General features: G+C 35.7%; 2 protein-coding genes across 3 annotated transcripts in view; one reads left to right on the top strand and one right to left on the bottom strand.

The window, feature by feature from the left end:
* Positions 1–4,387: 4,387 nt before the first annotated feature.
* LOC124436558 (1-phosphatidylinositol 4,5-bisphosphate phosphodiesterase gamma-1-like) overlaps positions 4,388–21,267 on the top strand; it is a 37,558-nt gene continuing 20,678 nt past the window's right edge. The window contains exons 1-14 of one of the 2 annotated variants that reach the window (XM_046986506.1): positions 4,388–4,731; positions 12,465–12,613; positions 12,958–13,051; positions 13,134–13,181; positions 14,259–14,340; positions 14,841–14,921; positions 15,956–15,990; positions 16,069–16,120; positions 16,788–16,883; positions 17,440–17,555; positions 18,250–18,335; positions 18,446–18,566; positions 19,960–20,045; positions 20,132–20,214. In XM_046986506.1, coding sequence (XP_046842462.1) covers positions 13,008–13,051; positions 13,134–13,181; positions 14,259–14,340; positions 14,841–14,921; positions 15,956–15,990; positions 16,069–16,120; positions 16,788–16,883; positions 17,440–17,555; positions 18,250–18,335; positions 18,446–18,566; positions 19,960–20,045; positions 20,132–20,214 — 930 coding nt within the window. In that variant the 5' untranslated portion in view covers positions 4,388–4,731; positions 12,465–12,613; positions 12,958–13,007. Of the gene's footprint in view, positions 4,732–12,464; positions 12,614–12,957; positions 13,052–13,133; positions 13,182–14,258; positions 14,341–14,840; positions 14,922–15,955; positions 15,991–16,068; positions 16,121–16,787; positions 16,884–17,439; positions 17,556–18,249; positions 18,336–18,425; positions 18,567–19,959; positions 20,046–20,131; positions 20,215–21,267 lie in introns of those variants that run through there. The other variant, XM_046986507.1, reaches the window with a different exon arrangement.
* On the bottom strand, positions 6,137–9,644 carry LOC124436074 (uncharacterized protein K02A2.6-like). Its single transcript, XM_046986002.1, has 6 exons — positions 9,031–9,644; positions 8,707–8,829; positions 8,052–8,287; positions 7,452–7,945; positions 6,542–7,076; positions 6,137–6,429 (listed from the first exon to the last, which is right to left on the bottom strand). Exons 1-6 carry the CDS (start codon positions 9,642–9,644, stop codon positions 6,137–6,139), a joined length of 2,295 nt encoding a protein of 764 aa, XP_046841958.1.

The raw sequence follows: 21,267 nt of genomic DNA, 5'->3' as shown, positions 1-21,267 counted from the left end.
CGTATCGGCAGAGTATTATGACACTCGAACCCAGAATGATCTTTTCGTGGTATCCATATCTAGGACTTAAGGGAAGATCATCTACTATTGCTCATTCTTCTGCGGAGGCGTTTAAATACGTAATCAACTGGTCACGTTTTGGCTATGTTTGTTGATGAGGCGTATGATAATGAAGATGGCTTTTTGGGGGTGTTAAATATCAGAGCGAGCAAACTTATAATGAATTTTTCTTAACACAACAAGAAATGATTTTTGCTTTTTTTGGTCCTTTGGCGAGGACTCGTTTGATAACGACCGTGGGTTGGGTGTAAATATTTTTGGTTACCGCTGACTCGATTCACCTGCGCCCACACGTTTCAGCGAAACACGAAGAGGAGTTTGGAATTTCCTTTACTTTTTTACTAATGAAAGGCATTGAGAGGTAATTGCTTTGGAAATTCAACTATCTTATGAGCTGTTCCTTGTACAGATCTAAATTTAGACAAAATAAATCAAAGCCATTGATTATAAAAATAAATACCTTATCAGCAATATGTTTATCTTTGTTTGTGAAATTCAAAAATGTTTCAGGTGTTGGGCTGTGATAATGCGCCTATTTTTTTTAAAGCAAAGCCCAAAATAGCAAATATAATTTTACTAACTTCTTTCAAATAAGTGCGACACAGAAATCGCCCCCCTCCCCTCAGTCAATACCAAAGTAATTTCTCCGTCGATTTCCAATGCAAGATCTTTCACTGCTGAAATATTTCCAATCAATAGAGTGAAAATACAGTCTTGGAATAGTTATCAGGTGATTTTACGGGAAATGTGAGTGAGGTTGAAAATATACTTAAATAGTATTTCTTCGCCAAGCAACACAGCAACGACACTACACGATTGGCACAAGGTATTAGGTCATTGTAATTATGGAGATATTAGAAAACTAGAAAAGGTAGTCAAAGGCATGAAGATTACTGACTACAGCGAAATAGAATGTGAAGTATGTACCCAAGACAAAATGTGTCAAACCAGAAATACGGAGCCAGATCTGAGAGCAAAATATCCATTAGAATTTGTTCATTGTGATTTAGCTGGGCCAATTGAGCCTACTGCTAAAGACGGCTTTAAATATGCTTTATCATTTGTTGATGATTTTACAGGAATAACAATGATTTATTTCTTGAGAAGGAAAAGTGATACACTTGAGGCTACGAAAAAGTTCTTAGCTGACGCTGCACCTTATGGCAAAGTTAAGAGACTACGAAGCGACAACGGAGGTGAGTTTGTTAATAGAGAATTCAAATTTTTGTTAAGAAATCATTGTATCAAACATGAGACAAGTGCACCTTATTCTCCGCATCAAAACGGCACAGTAGAAAGAGCATGGCAAACTTTATTTAATATGGCAAGATGTCTCTTATTAGAGGCAAAGCTACCCAAATATTTGTGGACTTATGCTGTGATGACTTCAGTCTACATTCGAAACAGGTGTTTCAACTCACGTTTAGGAAAAACGCCCTTCGAGGCTTTGGTTGGTAAGAAACCAAACTTAAGCAACATGCATGTATTTGGATCCACTTGTTATGCATATGTACAAAATGCCAAGAAGTTAGACAATCGCGGTCGAAAAGGAATCTTTGTTGGTTATGACAAAGAAAGTCCGGCATATTTGATTTATTATTCAGAATCAAATAAAGTAGAGAAAGCACGATGTGTCAAATTTCATGATAAATTTCAGGCAGAAAATATAAATGATATCGACGATATGATTTCAGATAGAATACAAAATGCAGATAGTATGAATGAAACAGAAGAAAAGCCAAACAATTTAAAAGAACAAAAAGATTTTTCAAAAACAAACAATCCTGAATTGAGTAGTGACACACACGCACAAGGGCAGCATGAACAAGAACAACTAGTTAGATGTCCCACACGAGAACGAAGCAAACCAAGTTATTTTGGACAAAACCAAACAAACGATAGTTTAAGTCTTACAGTAGACTATTGTTATAGGGTTGAGGACATTCCATTAACATACAAACAGGCTGTTGAAGCACATGATGCAGACAAATGGCAAGAGGCCATGAATATTGAAATGAAAGCCCTAGTAGAAAATGATACATATGAGCTTGTACCAAAACCAAACGATAGACAAATAGTGGGGGCGAAATGGGTTTACACAATTAAGACAGATGAAAATGAAGCGGAAACGTATAAAGCCAGATTTGTAGCCAAAGGTTATTCTCAAGTGCAGGAAATTGATTATCAAGAAACATTTGCACCCACAGCACGCATGAGTTCAATTCGCACACTACTACAACGCACTGTGAACAAAGACATGATTATTCACCAAATGGATGTCAAAACCGCTTATTTGAACGCACCTATTGATTGTGAAATTTTCATCGATCAAACAGAAGGCTATGAAAAGTTAGGTGAAAATGGTGAAAAATTAGTTTGTAAATTGAAGAAATCACTTTACGGTCTTAAGCAAAGCGGCAGGAATTGGAACAATTTGTTGCATGAATTTTTAGTAAAAGAAAATTTTATTCAATCACTTGCAGATCCATGTTTATATGTTCGTACCATTGATAGTGAAAAATGTGTTATTGTCATAATTTGGGTGGATGACATCATTGTAGCTGCAAGCGACATTAATTCTTTAAACAGTATAAAAGATTCTTTGAGCAATCGATTCAAAATGAAAGATCTAGGCGAATTAAAATGGTTCTTAGGAACAAAATTCGAAAGAAGTGAAAATTGTTATAAAACGAATCAAACACGGTACATTCAGAAAGTTCTTTCAAAATTTAAAATGTCAGATTGCAAACCAAAACCGACACCCTGTGTTTTAGGAATTGAAAAAGTTATGAACGAAGAATCACCGGTACTATCAAATCCAAAATTGTATAGAGCAATGATAGGAAGCTTAATTTATATGATGACCGGTACACGACCAGATTTGTGTTATGTTGTAACGAAACTGTCTCAGAAAATGTCCAAACCCACACAAGCAGACTTGGGTATAGCAAAGCACGTGTTGAGATACTTAAAAGGCACACAAGAGTTAGGGTTGATATTTCAAAAATCGAGTCAGCCACTAACACTTAAAGGTTTTAGTGATTCAGATTGGGGAGCGTCTATAGAAGATAGACGAAGTATTACAGGTTACAACTTCCAGCTTTCACAACAAGGACCACTGATATCATGGAAAAGCCGTAAACAACCAACAGTTGCATTGTCAACGTGCAAAGCAGAGTATGTTTCACTCGCTAATGCAGTGCAGGAAGCAAAGTTCTTAATGCAACTCTGTCAAGCTATGAAGGTAGGTATAAACGAAGGTAAGTCATTAATTATGATTGATAATCAAGGAGCAATGAACTTAGCCAAGAATCCAGTCCATCACCAGAGATCCAAACATATTGACATAAAATATCACTTCATTAGATCAGAAATACAGAAAGGTAGAATTAACTTAGAATATGTAACCAGTGAAGAAAACATAGCAGATATTTTTACAAAACCAGCCAGCAAAAATAAATTGGAGAAATTTAAGCAGACAATTTTAGGAAAGATATGATAGGAATTATAAAGTACGCATAAGTAAGACCAAACGGTAAGTATCAGTTTAGGAATGCAAATATTTTATACTCAGAACATAAGAGCAAGTGGGGGTGTTAAGATATGCTCTCATATTCTTCCCGTGATTAATTCAAGTGTAAGTAATTAGATGACTAATGTTAAGAGATACTTATAATGTTATCAAGACAATATTTTTTATAGTTCCTAGTAGTTTTCCGTTGACGTCAATAAACCATATTTGTTATCAGAACCCAAAATAATCTTACGAAAATTTTGTATAAATAGAAGTAGTTAAATCATTGTAAAAAGAGAAGACGTTGAACATTAAATGTGATCGTATAGTTATCTGTAACATTTGTTGGTGTAAGTCAAATTATACTAAAGAAGGTACATGGCTACATCACAAAACCTAACAATCCTTCCCGGAATATTTATCACGCATTTTTAACACATCTGTTTCAAAAAACTGAAACATAGTCAAGACTAAACATACATTTTCTGAGCACAATAAATAACCTAGTTTGGGTTGTTTAAAAAAGAGAGGTGTTCAAAAAAATGCACCCTTCAAGGGGGCGTTTATTTGATACGAGGCGTTATTGTATCATTTACGGTATGTTCATAAAATGCCAAATTTCTATGCAAAGCAAAGTGATACAGGCAACAAAACTTTATGCGCAATAGAATGCAGTGTATACACATGTTATATTTACTATACAGGTTGTACAAGGCAAAACAAACAACGACTATGTGGCTCGCAGTAGGTGTAATTAACCTCTATTTGATAAACAAAACAGTCTACAATACAATCTACTTCCGGTCAGCTGATAAAATTTTCTTTTCCGTACACACAAACAAAGCTTTCGTATACTTGGCCAGTTTTAAGAAAAATCAACACGAAGATGATGGACTTTAGTCGGGGAAGAAATGAAACTATAGGCTATAACAATACAGGACTTTCCGGCTAAGTGTTTTGCGATATTTGAAACGTGAAGAGTTTTGGAATGGCGGCCAATGATCATGAGATAGGGACAGTTATCACTTCTCTAAAGGAAGGCACAACTATGACAAGATTTATCTCTGGTAAGAAACCAGAGACTCGGACCTTCGTGCTGAAGTTAGACGAGTTTCAAATCGGTCTATGCAATAACAATGGCAAGGAAGAGTCCACTGGTAAGTTCGTCCTAAGTTTACAGATTTTCATATTACTTGAGTTCGAAGACTGTTTGTTCTGCTCTCCATTCTTGTCATTAAGTCTGTGATTGTATGCAAATCGCAGGTATAAAATATGAAACGGGAAATGTTGAAGCTCTTTTTAAATGCTCGCTTGAAATACGCAATTAAACGAGACTCTTTCACTCTCCCTTTCTCAATAAAAGGTCGATCATTTTCCCCGAAATTTTTCAACATCTAAGTGTTACATTCGTTAAATTTTAACAAAGCAATTACCAAATACCTTAATTCTACCTCAGACATATAAGGCATGCTTGCTATGTGTAAACAATCTTCGAATGACTTGATATTGGCAATTTGGCATGTAAATTTGCAAGCAGGAAGAAGAAACACAATATTGTTACATTATCGAGTCAGGTGAATGAATTCTTTCTCTACATGCAGATGCTGTTCATGAAAGGTTATTTAAATGGCTGCTTTATGTAAATGAACAACACACCCACATATCTTTGAAAAAAGTAGGAAATTTGGAGTATTTGACATTGAGCTACCTGCTATGTTGTTGACAGCAGGGGGGAGGTGTGAGTACGAAATTGTTCAATTCCATGTGATAGACCTAACACAAATACAACCTTGCAAACTGTAGTGTTTTATATTTCATTTATGTGTATTTTACCACTGCCTAGATAGTACAAGTTAACTCCTTTTATATATTTTAGCTTTATAACAATTAACATAACTAATAACGTAAATCCTATTAAATTAAAATAAATTAATAAACATAACATTCCCTCCGGCACAATTCTAATAGTTCTTTAGATAACTTGTAGTGTTCTTTTCCTAAAATTTCGGGATTGATTACCATCTATTTTGGTTTCGTGTGATTACGCAGAGGATACCGGCGATTGTTTGATACCTGTTCACTGTCATTACAACTACCGGGCTCTTTGGTTATCTTGTCAGGTAAGGTCTGTACCTGCGGTAGAGGCGTGGTTTTCAAGGTCGTTGTGGTACTTACAGTTGGTTCTTTGAAGATCTCTTGGTTGATATGTTTAGACACTGTATTTTCATCGAGCACCAGACTTTTTTGTGTCTCCAAGTTGGAGGGATATTCCTCAGCATCTTGTTTTGTCTTACCATCTGGAACTGTTGATCCTGCCAGACTTCGCAATTGATCAATATGTCGTTTCCACAATACATCGTCCACCAATACTCGATACGTAACTGGACTTAACTTCATTTGAATTACTCCCTGTATCCAACGATCTCTTCTTGCTCTATAATCTTTTACCATCACTGGATCTCCAATTTCTAACTTACGCTTTGTCAATTTCGGCAATTGATGTGATTTCTTATCCATTTTATTTGCCAGACTGGGATGCAATATATCTAATCTTGTTCTAAGTCATCGACCCATAAGAATTTCTGTAGGTGTACATCCAGTTGCTGTATGTGGTGTGGTACGATATCCTAACAAAAATCTTGCTAATTTCTCTCCAGTAGATCCTTCTTCATTCTTACGAATCTTCATGGAGTCTTTAAATGTTCCCACTGCTCTTTCCGCTTCCCCATTTGAAGCAGGGTGGTACGGTGAAGATAAGTGCATTTGAATTCCATTGCCTTTTAGAAAATCTTTCATTTCCTGCGCAACAAATTGTGGACCATTGTCCGACACCATCTCTTCCGGTAGACCATGAACTGAAAATAAAGATCTTAATGCTTGTATTGGTGGTTGATGACATAGATATAACCTCCATCCATTTAGACTTAGCATCTAGCACTATTAAATACATGCCACCCTCGACTGGACCTGCAAAGTCGACATGAATTCTTTGCCATGGACGTACAGGCCAAATCCATGGATTATTTACTTTAAGTGGAGATTTAAAGCGATTAAATTGACAACTGGTGCAATCTCTCACAGTCTGTTCAATGTCTTGGTCTAATGTTGACCACCAAACATGTAAACGTGCTAAAGATTTCATCCGCCCCCTTCCTGGATGATTTATATGCAACTCCGACAACACCACTCCTTGATATTTGGTTGGAATTACCAATCGGGTTCCTCTCAATAGGCATCCTTCTTCTACAGTAAACTCGTCTTGCTTTGTAAAGAAATATTGTAGTTCCTCTGGTAACTTTCCTTCTGGCCAACCATGTAACAGATAGTATACTACACGAGACAATACTGAATCTTTTTGCGTAGCTTCTCTAATCATACTTACTGAAACAGGTGACCGCTTCAGTTGAGCGCTGTTTACTGCCGCTGCCTCTTCCTCCCATTCGTCCGGTTCTTCAACACTTTTCCTAGGTAACCGGGACAACGCATCAACATTCGCATTGTTCTTTGAAGTTTGGTATTCAATATCATACTGATATGCACCCAGATGAATCGCCTATCTCTGCAAGCGGGAGACTGACAAGACAGGAACACCCCGTTTAGGTCCCAGTATCATAGTAAGCGGCTTATGATCTGTGATTAAAGAAAAACGTCTTCCATACACATACTGATGAAACTTCTTCAATCCAAAAATAATTGCAAGGGCCTCTTTCTCGATCATAGAATAGTTTTGCTCACTAGAAGAAAGTATTCTCGAGGCATAAGCTATTGGTTGTTCTTCTCCTTCGTCCGATACATTTGATAGAACAGCACCTATTCCACACGATGAGGCATCTGTCGCTAATCTCACGGGTTACTTGGGGTCGTAATGTGTTAATACTGGTGCCGTTTCCAATAGGACTTTTAAAGTCTCAAAAGATTTCTGGCATTCTTCCGACCATTTCCAAGTAACTTCTTGTGACAGTAAACAATTCAGAGGATTAACCAACTTTGCCATATTTGGAATAAACTTACGATAATAGTTCACTAGCCCCAGAAATGACTTCAATTCTGTTGGATTTTCCGGAGTTGGTACCTCCCTTATAGCTTGAACTTTACGAGGCGATGGATGGATTCCTTGTCGATCCACGACAAATGCGAAATTTTCCACTGAAGGTTGCATAAAAACGCACTTTGATTTCTTCAATTTGATTCCCATATTTTGAAGACGTTTCAGTGCTCTCTCAAGATTCCGCAAATGTTCTTCATCATTTTTACCCGTAATTATGAAATCATCAAGTATACCTCCTACTCCTGTAAACCATTCAAAACCATATCCATCGTTCTTTGAAAATAGCTGGGCTAGCTGCAACTCCAAATGGCAGTCTTGTATACCTATACAAACCCAAATGTGTGTTAATTGTAACATAACGTTGTGATTCTTCGTCCAAAACAACTTGCTGATATGCTGCCGACAGATCTATCTTTGAAAATTTCTCGCCTCCTCGTAGCTTTGTAAATAGTTCTTCAGCTGTCGGCATTGGATATTCTTGAACGTCTAGACTTTGGTTAATGGTCACTTTATAATCGCCACAAATCCGTACACTACCATCAGGTTTCAACACTGGCACGATTGGCGTCGCCCAATCTGAAAACTCTACCTTTTCCAGGACCCCAAGTTTCTCTAAACGGTAGATTTCTTCCTTTACCTTGTCTTTCAGCGCAAACGGGACTGATCTAGGTTTAAAAAACTTTGGATTTGAGTTTGGTTTCATGTATAAATGTGCCTTAACTCCTTTTACTGTCCCCAACGAATTGTCAAATAAGGACGCATATTGAATTATTAATTGCTCCACATTTTTTACAGGTTTTGCCACTACTTGTTTTATTTGACTCCAGTTAAGCTTTAAAACTGCCAGTCAATTTCGTCCCAACAACACAGGACCTTTATTTTGAGTTATTACAATTGGTAACTTAGCTTTTTGTTTTCCATGTTCAACGCAAACGTCTACTTCTCCCCTCACTGGAACTTCATGCCCAGAATAACTTTGCAGTCTAACGTTGGACTTGCGTATGCATTTTGCAGACAACACATTTCTCCACACATTTTCTGGCATAATTGATACCGCAGCTCCCGTGTCCACTTCCATCTTTACTGACTTTCCATCCATTGGACTAATACTTCCATCTCTTTACATTTCTTTCTCGAATCAGTTAATGTGAACACCGGCCATGTTTTCATATCTTCTTCTTGGCTTTCGCTGTCACTGTCAACGTTGCTATGTGTTTTAACGTTGTGAATTTCGCTGGATTTTTTTTTCTTTTCTTAGCATCTTCCCTTCTCGACTTTTCACTTTTTGTATTCTTCATGTTGTTGCCATCTCTCCTGGGACACTTCTTTAATATATGTCCATAATTTTGACAACCGTGACATTTGGACTTCCGAAAATAACACTTATCGGGAGAATGATTTTTCTTACCACAGCAAAAACACTCGAGGGATGCTGTTTGCACTCGGTTCAGTAATTCTCCGTGTAACGCTGATGTTTCCTCTCTCCGTTAATTCAGCCGCACAAGCTTTTTCTACCGCAGACTTTAAAGTCAAATCAACTTCGCCTAGTAGCTTACGTTGAATCGATCGATCTCGCAATCCACAAACAAATCGATCTCGAATTGCTTCGTCTCGATAACTCCCAAATTCACATGTTTCTGCTAATCTCTGCAATTTGGCAATATATTCCCTAATCGATTCCGCTTGTCCTTGCTCAGCCTTGTGGAACTTATATCGTTCAGCAATAACTATTGGTTTTGGCTCAAGATGTTGTGTTACAGTTTCTACAATTTGGTTATATGTAAGTTCTTTTGGTCTTCTGGGTGCTGTAATTGATCTTAACAACGCATACATCTTACTACCCATCAAGGTAAGTATGCTCGAGGCTTGCTTTTCTCTTGGTACATTATTTACTTCGAAGAATATTTCAAGCCGCTCAACGTACTGCTTCCAATCTGTACTCGTTGAATATTCTTCCATATGCCCCATAAAGGGCACATTAAAACCAACATTTGTCTGTGTACTTTGGGCTTCGTCGTCCATCGGAATCGAATCTTTGTCGCCAACTGTAGTGTTTTATAATTCATTTATGTGTATTTTACCACTGCCTAGATAGTACAAGTTAACTCCTTTTATATATTTTAGCTTTATAACAATTAACATAACTAATAACGTAAATCCTATTAAATTAACATAAATTAATAAACATAACACAAACAACATGTTTTTAGTTGTTGCAAGTGTGTGAGGCATGAAATTTGTTTTAACCAACAATTTTAACTTCCTTCTGTTGGAATTGTATTTATCTTCATTCACAGTTTGTCGTCAAATGCTTGTGGGAGATCAATCTTTTATACCTAGTTGCTCTTGTGCATAGCGTATTCTAAGCAATTTACATGTAGTTGTGACTTACCTGGCACATAGCAGGCTAGCAGGCATCTCTTTTCATTAACGTTTGGGATAAATCAACTAGATTTTGAAGTGAACTCCATGACAAAGTGTTGGGAAAGTTGCTTGCCAGCTGACAATCTTGTGAGATTAACATCAAAATCAATATTCAAAGGCTTGTTTCAAATGCTGAACATTACAACAAGTGGCAAATAGATTTGAGACAAAAGACAACTAGGAATTTTATCTTATTTTTCTTTGTATTTAATGCCATTCAGCACATGTGCAACTAGATTTTTGAAACAGGCCTAACTGCTAGGTTTTCATTGTATGAATTTCATTTATAAAACAGACACAATGAATTACCTGTGCTGATTGGTCTAGATCTGTGTTTGCATTAGCCTGTGCAAAAAAATGAAAACATTTACTTTAAGTTTGTCTGTTTCGCATTATTGTTATTTTATAAAAGAAATAAAAGATGTTTTTCATGTTTGCACTGACTTATGCAAACCTCGTAGATATTTGTGAGAACTCTCGACCTTCGGTCTCAGGCTTGCACTGATCTGCTCTCGAGTTCCTTCAAAGATCTCCTTGGTTTGCATAAGCCTGTGCAAACACAGTAAACATCTTTTATTTTTTATTTGCATGTTTTTGCTTTCTTACTTTTGCCATCAATGACAACATGTGAGGCCATTTTTTGTTTTCTTATTTTTGCCATCAATGATGACATGTGAGGCCATTTTTTGTTTTCGTACTTTTGCCATCAATGATGACATGTGAGGCCATTTTTTGCTTTCTTAGTTTTGCCATCAATGATAACATGTGAGGCCATTTTTTGCTTTCTTACTTTTGCCATCAATGATAACATGTGAGGCCATTTTTGTTTTCTTACTTTTGCCATCAATGATAACATGTGAGGCCATTTTTTGTTTTCTTACTTTTGCCATCAATGATGACATGTGAGCCATTTTTTGTTTCTCAGATTTTGCCATCAATGAAAACATGTGAGGCCATTTTTGTTTCTATAGCCATCAATGAAAACATGTGAGGCCATTTTTTGCTTTCTTATTTTGCCATCAATGATAACATGTAAGGCCATTTTTTTGCTTTCTTACTTTTGCCATCAGTGATAACATGTGAGGTCATTTTTGCTTTCTTAGTTTGCCATCAATGACAACATTTTTTTTCTTACTTTGCCATCAATGATGACATGTGAGGCCATTTTGCTTTCTTAGTTTTGCCATCAATGACAACATGAGGCCATTTTTTTTTTCTTTCTTAATCAACCATCAATGATGACATGTGAGGCCATTTTGTTTTCTTACTTTTGCCATCAATGATGACATGTGAGGCCATTTTTTGCTTTCTTACTTTTGCCATCAATGATAACATGTGAGGCCATTTTTGCTCTTACTTTTGCCATCAATGAAAACATGTGAGGCCATTTTTTGTTTTCTTACTATAGCCATCAATGAAAACATGTGAGGCCATTTTTTGCTTTCTTATTTTGCCATCAATGATAACATGTAAGGCCATTTTTTTGCTTTCTTACTTTTGCCATCAATGATAACATGTGAGGTCATTTTTTGCTTTCTTAGTTTTGCCATCAATGACAACATGTGAGGCCATTTTTTGTTTTCTTACTTTTGCCATCAATGATGACATGTGAGGTCATTTTTTGCTTTCTTAGTTTTGCCATCAATGACAACATGTGAGGCCATTTTTTGCTTTCTTACTTTTGCCATCAATGATAACATGTGAGGCCATTTTTTGTTTTCTTACTTTTTCCATCAATGATGACATGTGAGGCCATTTTTTGTTTTCTTACTTTTGCCATCAATGATGACATGTGAGGCCATTTTGCTTTCTTTTTGCCATCAATGATGACATGTGAGGCCATTTTTTGCTTTCGTACTTTTGCCATCAATGAAAACATGTGAGGCCATTTTTTGTTTTCTTTCTATAGCCATCAATGAAAACATGTGAGGCCATTTTTTGCTTTCTTATTTTGCCATCAATGATAACATGTAAGGCCATTTTTTTGCTTTCTTACTTTTGCCATCAGTGATAACATGTGAGGTCATTTTTTGCTTTCTTAGTTTTGCCATCAATGACAACATGTGAGGCCATTTTTTGTTTTCTTACTTTTGCCATCAATGATGACATGTGAGGCCATTTTTTGCTTTCTTACTTTTGCCATCAATGATAACATGTGAGGCCATTTTTTGCTTTCTTACTTTTGCCATCAATGATAACATGTGAGGTCATTTTTTGCTTTCTTAGTTTTGCCATCAATGATAACATGGGAGGTCATTTTTTGCTTTTTTACTTTTGCCATCAATGATAACATGTGAGGTCATTTTTGCTTTCCTACTTTTGCCATCAATGATAACATGTGAGGCCATTTTTTGCTTTCTTACTTTTGCAATCAATGATAACATGTGAGGTCATTTCTAAACGTATGTTCTATTTTAGTGGATATTCAAGAAATAAAAGAGGTTCGCCGTGGCATCAGTAGCAAGGATTTTGATCACAATCCCGCGTTTTCTAAAAAACTTGACCCAAACAGCTGCCTTGTGATTTTCTACGGCATGGAGTTCAAATTAAAACATTAAGCTGTGCAGGTAATTATGGAGATGTTGTCTATTTAAAAAGTCATTGTCGTTAGAGATATTTTTAAAGTCATTCATTAGAGATGTTGCCTAAAGAGATGGTGTTTATGGTGATGTCATAAACAAAGATGTATTGCTATTAAAAGATGTTTTGTCTATTGAGAGGTTATCAAGAAGACGGATTGATTTTTAGAAATGTCTTTTCTTGAGACGATGTCAAATTTCAATATGAGTTTTGGCTACAGAGATATGTTCAATAGAGATGTTATCTGTCGAGATTTTTTAAAGAAATGTTGTTGATCAACAGCTCCATTTTGAGATGTGTTTATTAAAATATTATGATAAAAACATTTCAGCTCAGAACAACAAAGAAAGAGAGTATTGGGTCATTGGTTTGATCTTTTTAATGAATGAAAATCCTTACATGTCACAACCAAATCTGATTTACAGGTAATTTAATGATGTATTTTGACCATATTTCTATGTCATTTGCTTCAGAGAGACAATACCTCATACATTTTATTTCTTTCAGATGGTTGCTGAAGGAATGGAGTTTATTGACTTCTTCAATCAAGAAAGAGTAAGGAAACATATTTTTTGGAGAGGGGGAGGGAGGGAGGGGACTGGCATCCATTGCAATACGACATCTCTGACGAACTTTTTTCAATATGAAAGATTGAAACACGCGGACATTTTTATATTTTACAACGCGTTTAGGATTCTATATTCGTTCAACTGAACGCGTTTGTTGTGATTTACTTACCGAGGCTTACATCAAGTTTGCAAGCGGGAAGAGCGCAGTGACGTAGCCTGCTCGCAAGTTAGGTCGTTTCATGTAGATCTGCGTCATTATTATTTTCTTTAGAAATCTATTGTTTTAACATCGAGTGAACGTCGAAACATTTTTCCGGCACGAGCAAACTGGCCGACTGGCTTCGTCACTAAAAATGACCAACCAGACTCAGGATGAAAACATACTTTACAATTAGTAAAATAGATTCTTTGTCGTTGGGACAGATCTAAAGATGGTTTTAATGTTTGCAATTGCCATGGTTGCTGACCAAAATAACTTAAGAGTTCTAAAAAGAACTGCTTTTAAGATAAAAGACATTATGCATTTCGGCAGATTACTCATCAGATGTCAACGTCTGCTAAATGACAACCTAAAATCAATCAAAATTTATACTAACAAGAAAAAGTTAACGTCATTTCCAAATTGGCACATGATGCTTAAAACAGGGATGATAATGACGTAATGCCCTTTCGTTGGCAAAAGACGAGATTTGTCAACTTTCGTCAGCCACTAAAATTTCATAACACTCAAAGTCAGCTGTCACATATCAACATGACCGTATAATGTTTACAATGTCTTAGAATTTTGACGCCATTTTGTTGTTTTGACGTTTTTTATTTATTTTATCATATTTTACTCTTAAAGTCACCGTATAATGTTTAAAATGTCTTAGAATTTTGACTTTTCTTATTTATTTTGTCATATTTTACTTTGAAAGTCACCGTATAATGTTTAAAATGTCTTAGAATTTTGACTTTTCTTATTTATTTTGTCATATTTTACTTTGAAAGTCACCGTATAATGTTTAAATTGTCTTAGAATTTTGACGTTTCTTATTTATTTTGTCATATTTTACTTATAAAGGATAACCATGAAAGAAGTCAAACAATTCCTTCAAAGAGCCAACATTAAAATGAATAACGCTCGCGTTCGTGAACTCTTCCAGGTGTGTTGGACGTTTATTTTTTCTCTTTCGTTATAATGAATTTTCAAAGCAAGTTTTTAGTTAAACAAGTTGATGTATTTTCAAGGAGGGATTTTAATGTTTTGCTTGAGAACTGTGAGAAGCTTTACTATTTGTTGTAGTTTTTGGCTCACTGAATTTTAATCGTCTGGTCTACTGTGAACTATGATGTTATATATTAAACTGCAGTTCTAGATTCTTTCATATTTTAATGTCATAGATAATAACATCACGTTGTTGTGATGTACTCAGGTATAGTAACAAGATAATCATTATCTTCAATGTTCTACCAACTGAACCACAACATGAAGTATGGATTATGAGTATAATACAAAACACAGTTCTAGTTTTATTTTTATATCTTAATGGTGTAATAGAAAATAACATCACGTTGTTTTGATACAAATTGTGCAATATTACTTTTGCTGCAAAATTAAATCAATCGTCTCATTCACGGTCTTACATTACGTTTCTATTACCAGGATGTTGATACAAAGAAACTGGGGCACATCAATTTTGACGGTTTTCGCTATTTATACAATGTTTTGATGTATCAACGAGAGGTGAAGTCTATAATGTTAAACATCAATATTTGTAAAACATGACGTCCAATAAAAACGTAATACTACTTGAAATTTATAATTCAATACAGCCACGGCGGCAGATTGATAATTTGAGGGCTCATGTTCACTTACGCATCCTTTGCTTTCTTAAGTTCTCGTGAGAAAAACAATTGCTCAACATAAAATTCTAACCATAGCTTTTGAGTAACGAATAGTAATTTATTTATTGTAACGTTTCGTCTTTACTATAAATTATGATAATTTAAATAATTTATTACGTATATCTTAGTCGATTGTTCATCTTAGAATTTCATGTTGAGAAATTGTTTTTTCAATACGTATACGATTCCCGTCCGGAAAGTCACCTGCTATTACGTTCTTGTAAATGTAGATCGTCCAGGTTGGTATAGTTCTGAGAAGGACTGTTTTTGTTGTTGTTGACTGACGTTTCGACAACCTTAGCGGTAGTCATCTTCAGAGTCCAAGTTGACTCTGAAGATGACTCATTTGACTCTGAAGATGACTACCGCTAAGGTTGTCGAAACGTCAGTCACCAACAACAAAAACAGTCCTTAAATGAAGTTATGATCTTCGCACTTTGCTGGACAATTTAAGCAATTGTCTCATTTAAGCAATTGAATTTTTCAGGTTTTTGAGATGATTGCTTAAATTGTCCAGCAAAGTGCGAAGATCATAACTTCATTTAATTTCAAACACCGCACTGCATATAACATTCTTTCATAAAAACAGTCCTTTTCAGGACTATACTAACCTGGACGATCATCATCTACAAACATGTAACGATACTCCCGGGTTCAAACCATTCACTTTATTATTACAATGTATTGAAATCAATCGTGATTACGGATATCAACACATGAATATTTGAGTATAGCCTCATCTCAATTATAATTTTGGCGCCGTCCCTGTAATATCACGTGACTAAATATAATTTTATTAGCTTAGCAGACCCATATTTGGCCTTGATGATCCCGGCAAACGTGTAGTTGATCTAGTGTTTCTTATTCATATAGATTGCTTCATACTTCTACAGCTTTAGGAATCAAAGGTGGCTAGTTCTTTTTGCATTTCTTCGCATTGGAAATTGTCACATTTTTAAAACTCTCCATCGAAATCTCCTTTACAGAAATCAAATTCACTTAGAACAATTTCAGCGATTTCTTTTGGAAGAACAGAAGGTAGTATGATAATGGTTTGTTTGTTTCATTTGAAAAAAGCGCGAATCTCTACCCATAATCCCCTCTTTTAAAGCCCACTGCGATTGTGAACCTCCACTCATTCCACAGGAAAGCTCATCTGCATATATGCCATTTACGTATTTTTCACTATGTAAGCAACTTCAGTTTTGATAGTTCAGCCACCTGCAAATAATTCTAGACATTTGTAATTTGTTTACAAATTATTCCTGGTAATTTGTAATTTTGACGTCTATCGGCTACAAATAATAGCTTCTGCAATTGTAAGAACTCGAATGAACCGCGCGGAAAGGACACATTAGCCGAGTTTTGTAATGTTTTACATCGAATATTCTTATTTCTACGTGTTTCAATTAGTTGAGGTAATTAACAAGAAATTGTTAAATTTACTTTTCGCATGTTTGCGTTGTCTTCTGCTTTGCATGATAACAGCAAACTTTACCTTGATAACTTTGAATATCACGCTCAACCTCATCTGATAATTATTTAATACTTAAAATCGTATAATGTTCACATATCACTAAAGTATAATGTAGTACATAGGCCACATTACCACCACACCTCTGCCCCTCACCTCCCCCCGTGTATAAACACGTGACAAGGGCTTACGAATTTACGAAGCTCAGTTATTTCGTGTTGCTTGCTTTAGGAAAATTTCGCTCAGGATATTAGTAATGTGAAGGAATACATGTCGAAATGTTTGGGCGTTGAAACGAGGGAGCATCCTTTTTTTAGTATGAACCAAGTAAGTAGCTACACTTAGAAAAAAATTGGTAGGCTGCTCTATGTTAAGCGGGGGCTGTTGAGATGTAAGAAATGTTTTTCTTTGCTGGGGCGGAGGGGAGAAGGCGGGAGATCGGAGCAGTGTCTGTTTATTTTTCCGTTAGGGGTTTTTTGATATGGAAGACAAAGCTAAAATGTTCAAAGGCGTGTCATTCATGGATGACGATTGTAAAAATTTTTTACTAGATTTTATATGATGACTCCCATCTGTTTTATATGGTTGCAAAGTTTAGGACGGGGGGGGAGTGTTTCAGCTCAACCGACCGAATCTGTTACAAAAATTTGCTGATCTGACTGCTGCGAATATCCTTGAAAACTGTGAACTAATTATACTTTGCAAAAGTTTCTAAAACCATAGAACAAATGTTTTAGACTGTTGGGAAAACTTTATCTTTGTTCTTTCCACCCCACAGCGCTGGAACTGCTCGGACGAAGTTCCTCTCTTCCGTCTCATGAAATAATCAATTCTATCTCAGTGTCTTGAACTTTGTCATTTTTTTCTTGTTATTTTTCTCCAGTTTATCGATTATTTATTTTCACGAAGCAATTGTGTATTGGATGGTACGAGTGTCGAAGTTTACCAAGACATGACTAAGCCATTGAGTCACTACTGGATTGCATCTTCCCACAACACGTATGTTATAAAAATACCTGAGAAATTGTGTTGAGAAAATACTCGAGAAAGGACGTAATGTATTTCGTTTTGTAAAAATATTTCTCTCATGGGCCTCTCAATTATTTTAGTGGGACATCATTGGTGGCTCTGGGATTAGCTCAAAATAAGTTATTGAAGCTCGTTTTCAATGCAAAATGCTTTTTTAAAAACGACGCTGTTGGTTAGAAATTCGTAAATAAACTTTTTAATGTTTTTAGAAATTTATTTTCGTCTGCGTTAGTTAACTAACAGACCTCTCATGGAAACTAGCGATGTTTTGAATGCGAGTAGTGTTTCTAAATTGGATGAATCAGACAGTAGCTATGAACACAAACTATTTGACGCTTATGATGTACCATTTATGTAGCGTATTGTACTTCATTGTACTTAATTTTTTTTAAACCAATCACAAACCGTGATCAAATAAGTAGAAACGGAGCCCAGTCGTCGCTACTCTGCATGCACCATAGTCTAGACACTTGGTGCATTCCTTTCTTTTTTTTTTGAAACAAGCGTTTTTCTCAATTAACTGTATCAACATCTGTTAAAAACAACTATGTTTTCTAACGTTCTTTTTCTTTTTCATAACATAGGTTCATCATGCTCGTGCGAAGCAAGTTAGTACTTGTTAATCGAATTGTTTTAAAGTATTCTTGCCAACATTTCAACCTAGATATCTGACTGGTGACCAGTTTTCAAGCGAGTCATCGGTCGAAGCCTACGTGAGATGCCTGCGAATGGGTTGTCGTTGCATCGAATGTAAGAAGCTTGTAAATCTCAGCTCTCGACCACGTGGGGGCTGTTAATGGATGTTGATGTATGGTGATAGATATTGATGTATATTGATAGATATTTATTACCATTATCAGTGGATTATTGGGATGGACCGGATAATCAACCCGTTATTTATCACGGATTCACCCTCACATCAAAAATTAAATTTGTCGATGTCGTGAAAGCCATCAAGGAAAATGCATTTGTCGCTTCTGAGTAAGTGTGTATTAATGTGTAAGGTTATGGATCACTGAGTATGTTTATGGATCACTGTGTAAGTTTATGTATCATTGAATATGTTTAATATTCCAAAGCCCTCATCAGAGAATATACTTAATATTATTATTACGACTGACAGTCCCTGTGGGCTTGGTGGCTCAACAGGTAGAGCGGCTGACTACTATCCCGAAGGTGCGAGTTCAAATCTCGTCCAAGTCACATGTTTTTCATGTGCATATTAAAAACCGTGTTAGGATTAATATATTATATATTGTCTGATAATAGCTTTGGAATAAAGTCGAAACACGGTGCCATCCAGTAAACTGTTATAGTGGCGAGAGTCTCTCGTCCATACGCAGTTTTAAAGAAATTTGACCCGTCTCCAATCCCTGTGGGCTTGGTGGCTCAACAGGTATAGCGGCTGACTAGTATCCCGAATGTGCGAGTTCAAATCTCATCCAAATCACATGTTTTTCAAGTGCATATAAATAAACCGTGTTAGGAATAATATTAAGAGTATGTTTATGTATCATTGAATAAGTGTGCGGATCACTGTGTAAGTTTTAAACAATGAAACGTAGTTTTTTTGAAGAATTTATGACTCGAAAATGTACCATATTCTTGTTTATCATTCGTCATTGTTCTTGTTTTCCACGAAGCCCGTGGATTCTTTCGTTTATGATGCATTAAACAGTAAATGAGAGAGTCAGATTGTAAAACATATCAACTAATCAAAAGTGTATAAACATGCTCAATGTTAGCTTAAACTATAAATCAAAAACGTGGAAGTTGTTTGAATGTTTGCAGTATCTTTGGGTGTTTTAGTTTATTTTATGAAAAGTAGACGTGTGGACGAAAAAACTTGAAAACAAGTATCTTGTTCTGTGGAATAATTTTCGTTTGAAGTGTCACATGTTAACATTTGGGGGGAGATTTTCGGCGACTGCCACGTTTTTTTTGTGGTATTTTGATAGCAAATATCAGCCCAGGGGGTAGTCAGAGAAAGTGTCGTCACGTTATACGTCTGCACTTACGTTTATTGATTCTTGTTGATAACCACCTCCGCTGTTGTTTGACATATTGGTATTTAGCTATATATATATACAAATAATATTAAGGCTGCTCGACAATTGTGGTGTGATTCTACTCGTTGCCACACATGCTCGGACACTTTAAGACTGACCGAGCCATTAGATATAGTTCGTTGTTGCCAAAACTATAAAACTGAAAATCAGTGCTATGAACTCGAACAGTGGGTCGAAAACAGCGGCGCATGCGCAGATTATTACTCCCATAAATTATGACTGAGAGAAGCTGGTTCTCTTTGAGCAGTGCTAGGAAATCCAGTTACTTTTGCTCGCCCAATGGTTTTTATGGTTTTATTTTTTAGTTATCCTCTAATTTTATCCATTAAAAACCACTGCAGTTTACTGCAACAAAACATTATGGCAAAAACTTTTACAGATATTTTTGGCGGTGGGTACATCAGCATTGTGTTTACCGTAGTACATACCTCAATGGAAAGTTGAAGTGATTGCTCGTTATCTTTGTTTTTTTCGTAGATATGTTACTGTGTTTTCCGTTAGATCCTAATGAAGAGTGCTTACCATCGCCCGAACAGTTGAAACATAAAATCTTAATAAAGGTGAGTTTTTGATGTTCGTAAAGTTTTCAATGTTCGTAAAGTTTTCGATGTTCGTAAAGTTTTCGATGCTCGTAAAGTTTTCGATGCTAGTAAAGTTTTCGATGTTCGTAAAGTTTTCAATGTTCGTAAAGTTTTCAATGTTCGTAAAGTTTTCAATGTTCGTAAAGTTTTCAATGTTCATAAAGTTTTCGATGTTCGTAAAGTTTTCAATGTTCATAAAGTTTTCGATGTTCGTAAAGTTTTCGATGTTCGTAAAGTTTTCAATGTTCATAAAGTTTTCGATGTTCGTAAAGTTTTCGATGTTCGTAAAGTTTTCGATGTTCGTAAAGTTTTCAATGTTCGTAAAGTTTTCGATGTTCATAAAGTTTTCGATGTTCGTAAAGTTTTCGATGCTCATAAAGTTTTCGATGTTCATAAAGTTTTCGATGTTCGTAAAGTTTTCCATGTTCATAAAGTTTTCGATGTTCGTAAAGTTTTCGATGTTCGTAAAGTTTTCGATGTTCGTAAAGTTTTCAATGTTCATAAAGTTTTCGATGTTCGTAAAGTTTTCGATGTTCGTAAAGTTTTCAATGTTCATAAAGTTTTCGATGTTCGTAAAGTTTTCGATGTTCGTAAAGTTTTCGATGTTCGTAAAGTTTTCAATGTTCGTAAAGTTTTCAATGTTCGTAAAGTTTTCAATGTTCGTAAAGTTTTCAATGTTCATAAAGTTTCGATGTTCGTAAAGTTTTCGATGTTCGTAAAGTTTTCAATGTTCATAAAGTTTTCGATGTTCGTAAAGTTTTCGATGTTCGTAAAGTTTTCGATGTTCGTAAAGTTTTCAATGTTCGTAAAGTTTTCGATGTTCGTAAAGTTTTCAATGTTCGTAAAGTTTTCGATGTTCATAAAGTTTTCGATGCTCATAAAGTTTTCGATGCTCATAAAGTTTTCGATGTTCGTAAAGTTTTCGATGTTCGTAAAGTTTTCAATGTTCGTAAAGTTTTCAATGTTCATAAAGTTTTCGATGTTCGTAAAGTTTTCAATGTTCGTAAAGTTTTCGATGTTCGTAAAGTTTTC

This window comes from Xenia sp. Carnegie-2017, unplaced genomic scaffold (assembly GCF_021976095.1).
Source record: "Xenia sp. Carnegie-2017 unplaced genomic scaffold, XeniaSp_v1 HiC_scaffold_16, whole genome shotgun sequence".
Classification (NCBI taxonomy): domain Eukaryota; kingdom Metazoa; phylum Cnidaria; class Anthozoa; order Malacalcyonacea; family Xeniidae; genus Xenia; species Xenia sp. Carnegie-2017.
This window is presented reverse-complemented; position numbering and strand designations above follow the sequence as displayed.

Excerpts from the sequence above, each read along its gene's own strand:
- LOC124436074 (XM_046986002.1), bottom strand. The coding sequence starts at position 9,644 with ATGGACGACGAAGCCCAAAGTACACAGACAAATGTTGGTTTTAATGTG. Across the intron at positions 8,288-8,706 it reads GTCCAATGGATGGAAAGTCA|ATCAGTCCCGTTTGCGCTGA; the intron begins GTAAAGATGGAA and ends TTTTAAACCTAG. Across the intron at positions 6,430-6,541 it reads AATTCATGTCGACTTTGCAG|TTCATGGTCTACCGGAAGAG; the intron begins GTCCAGTCGAGG and ends CTTTATTTTCAG.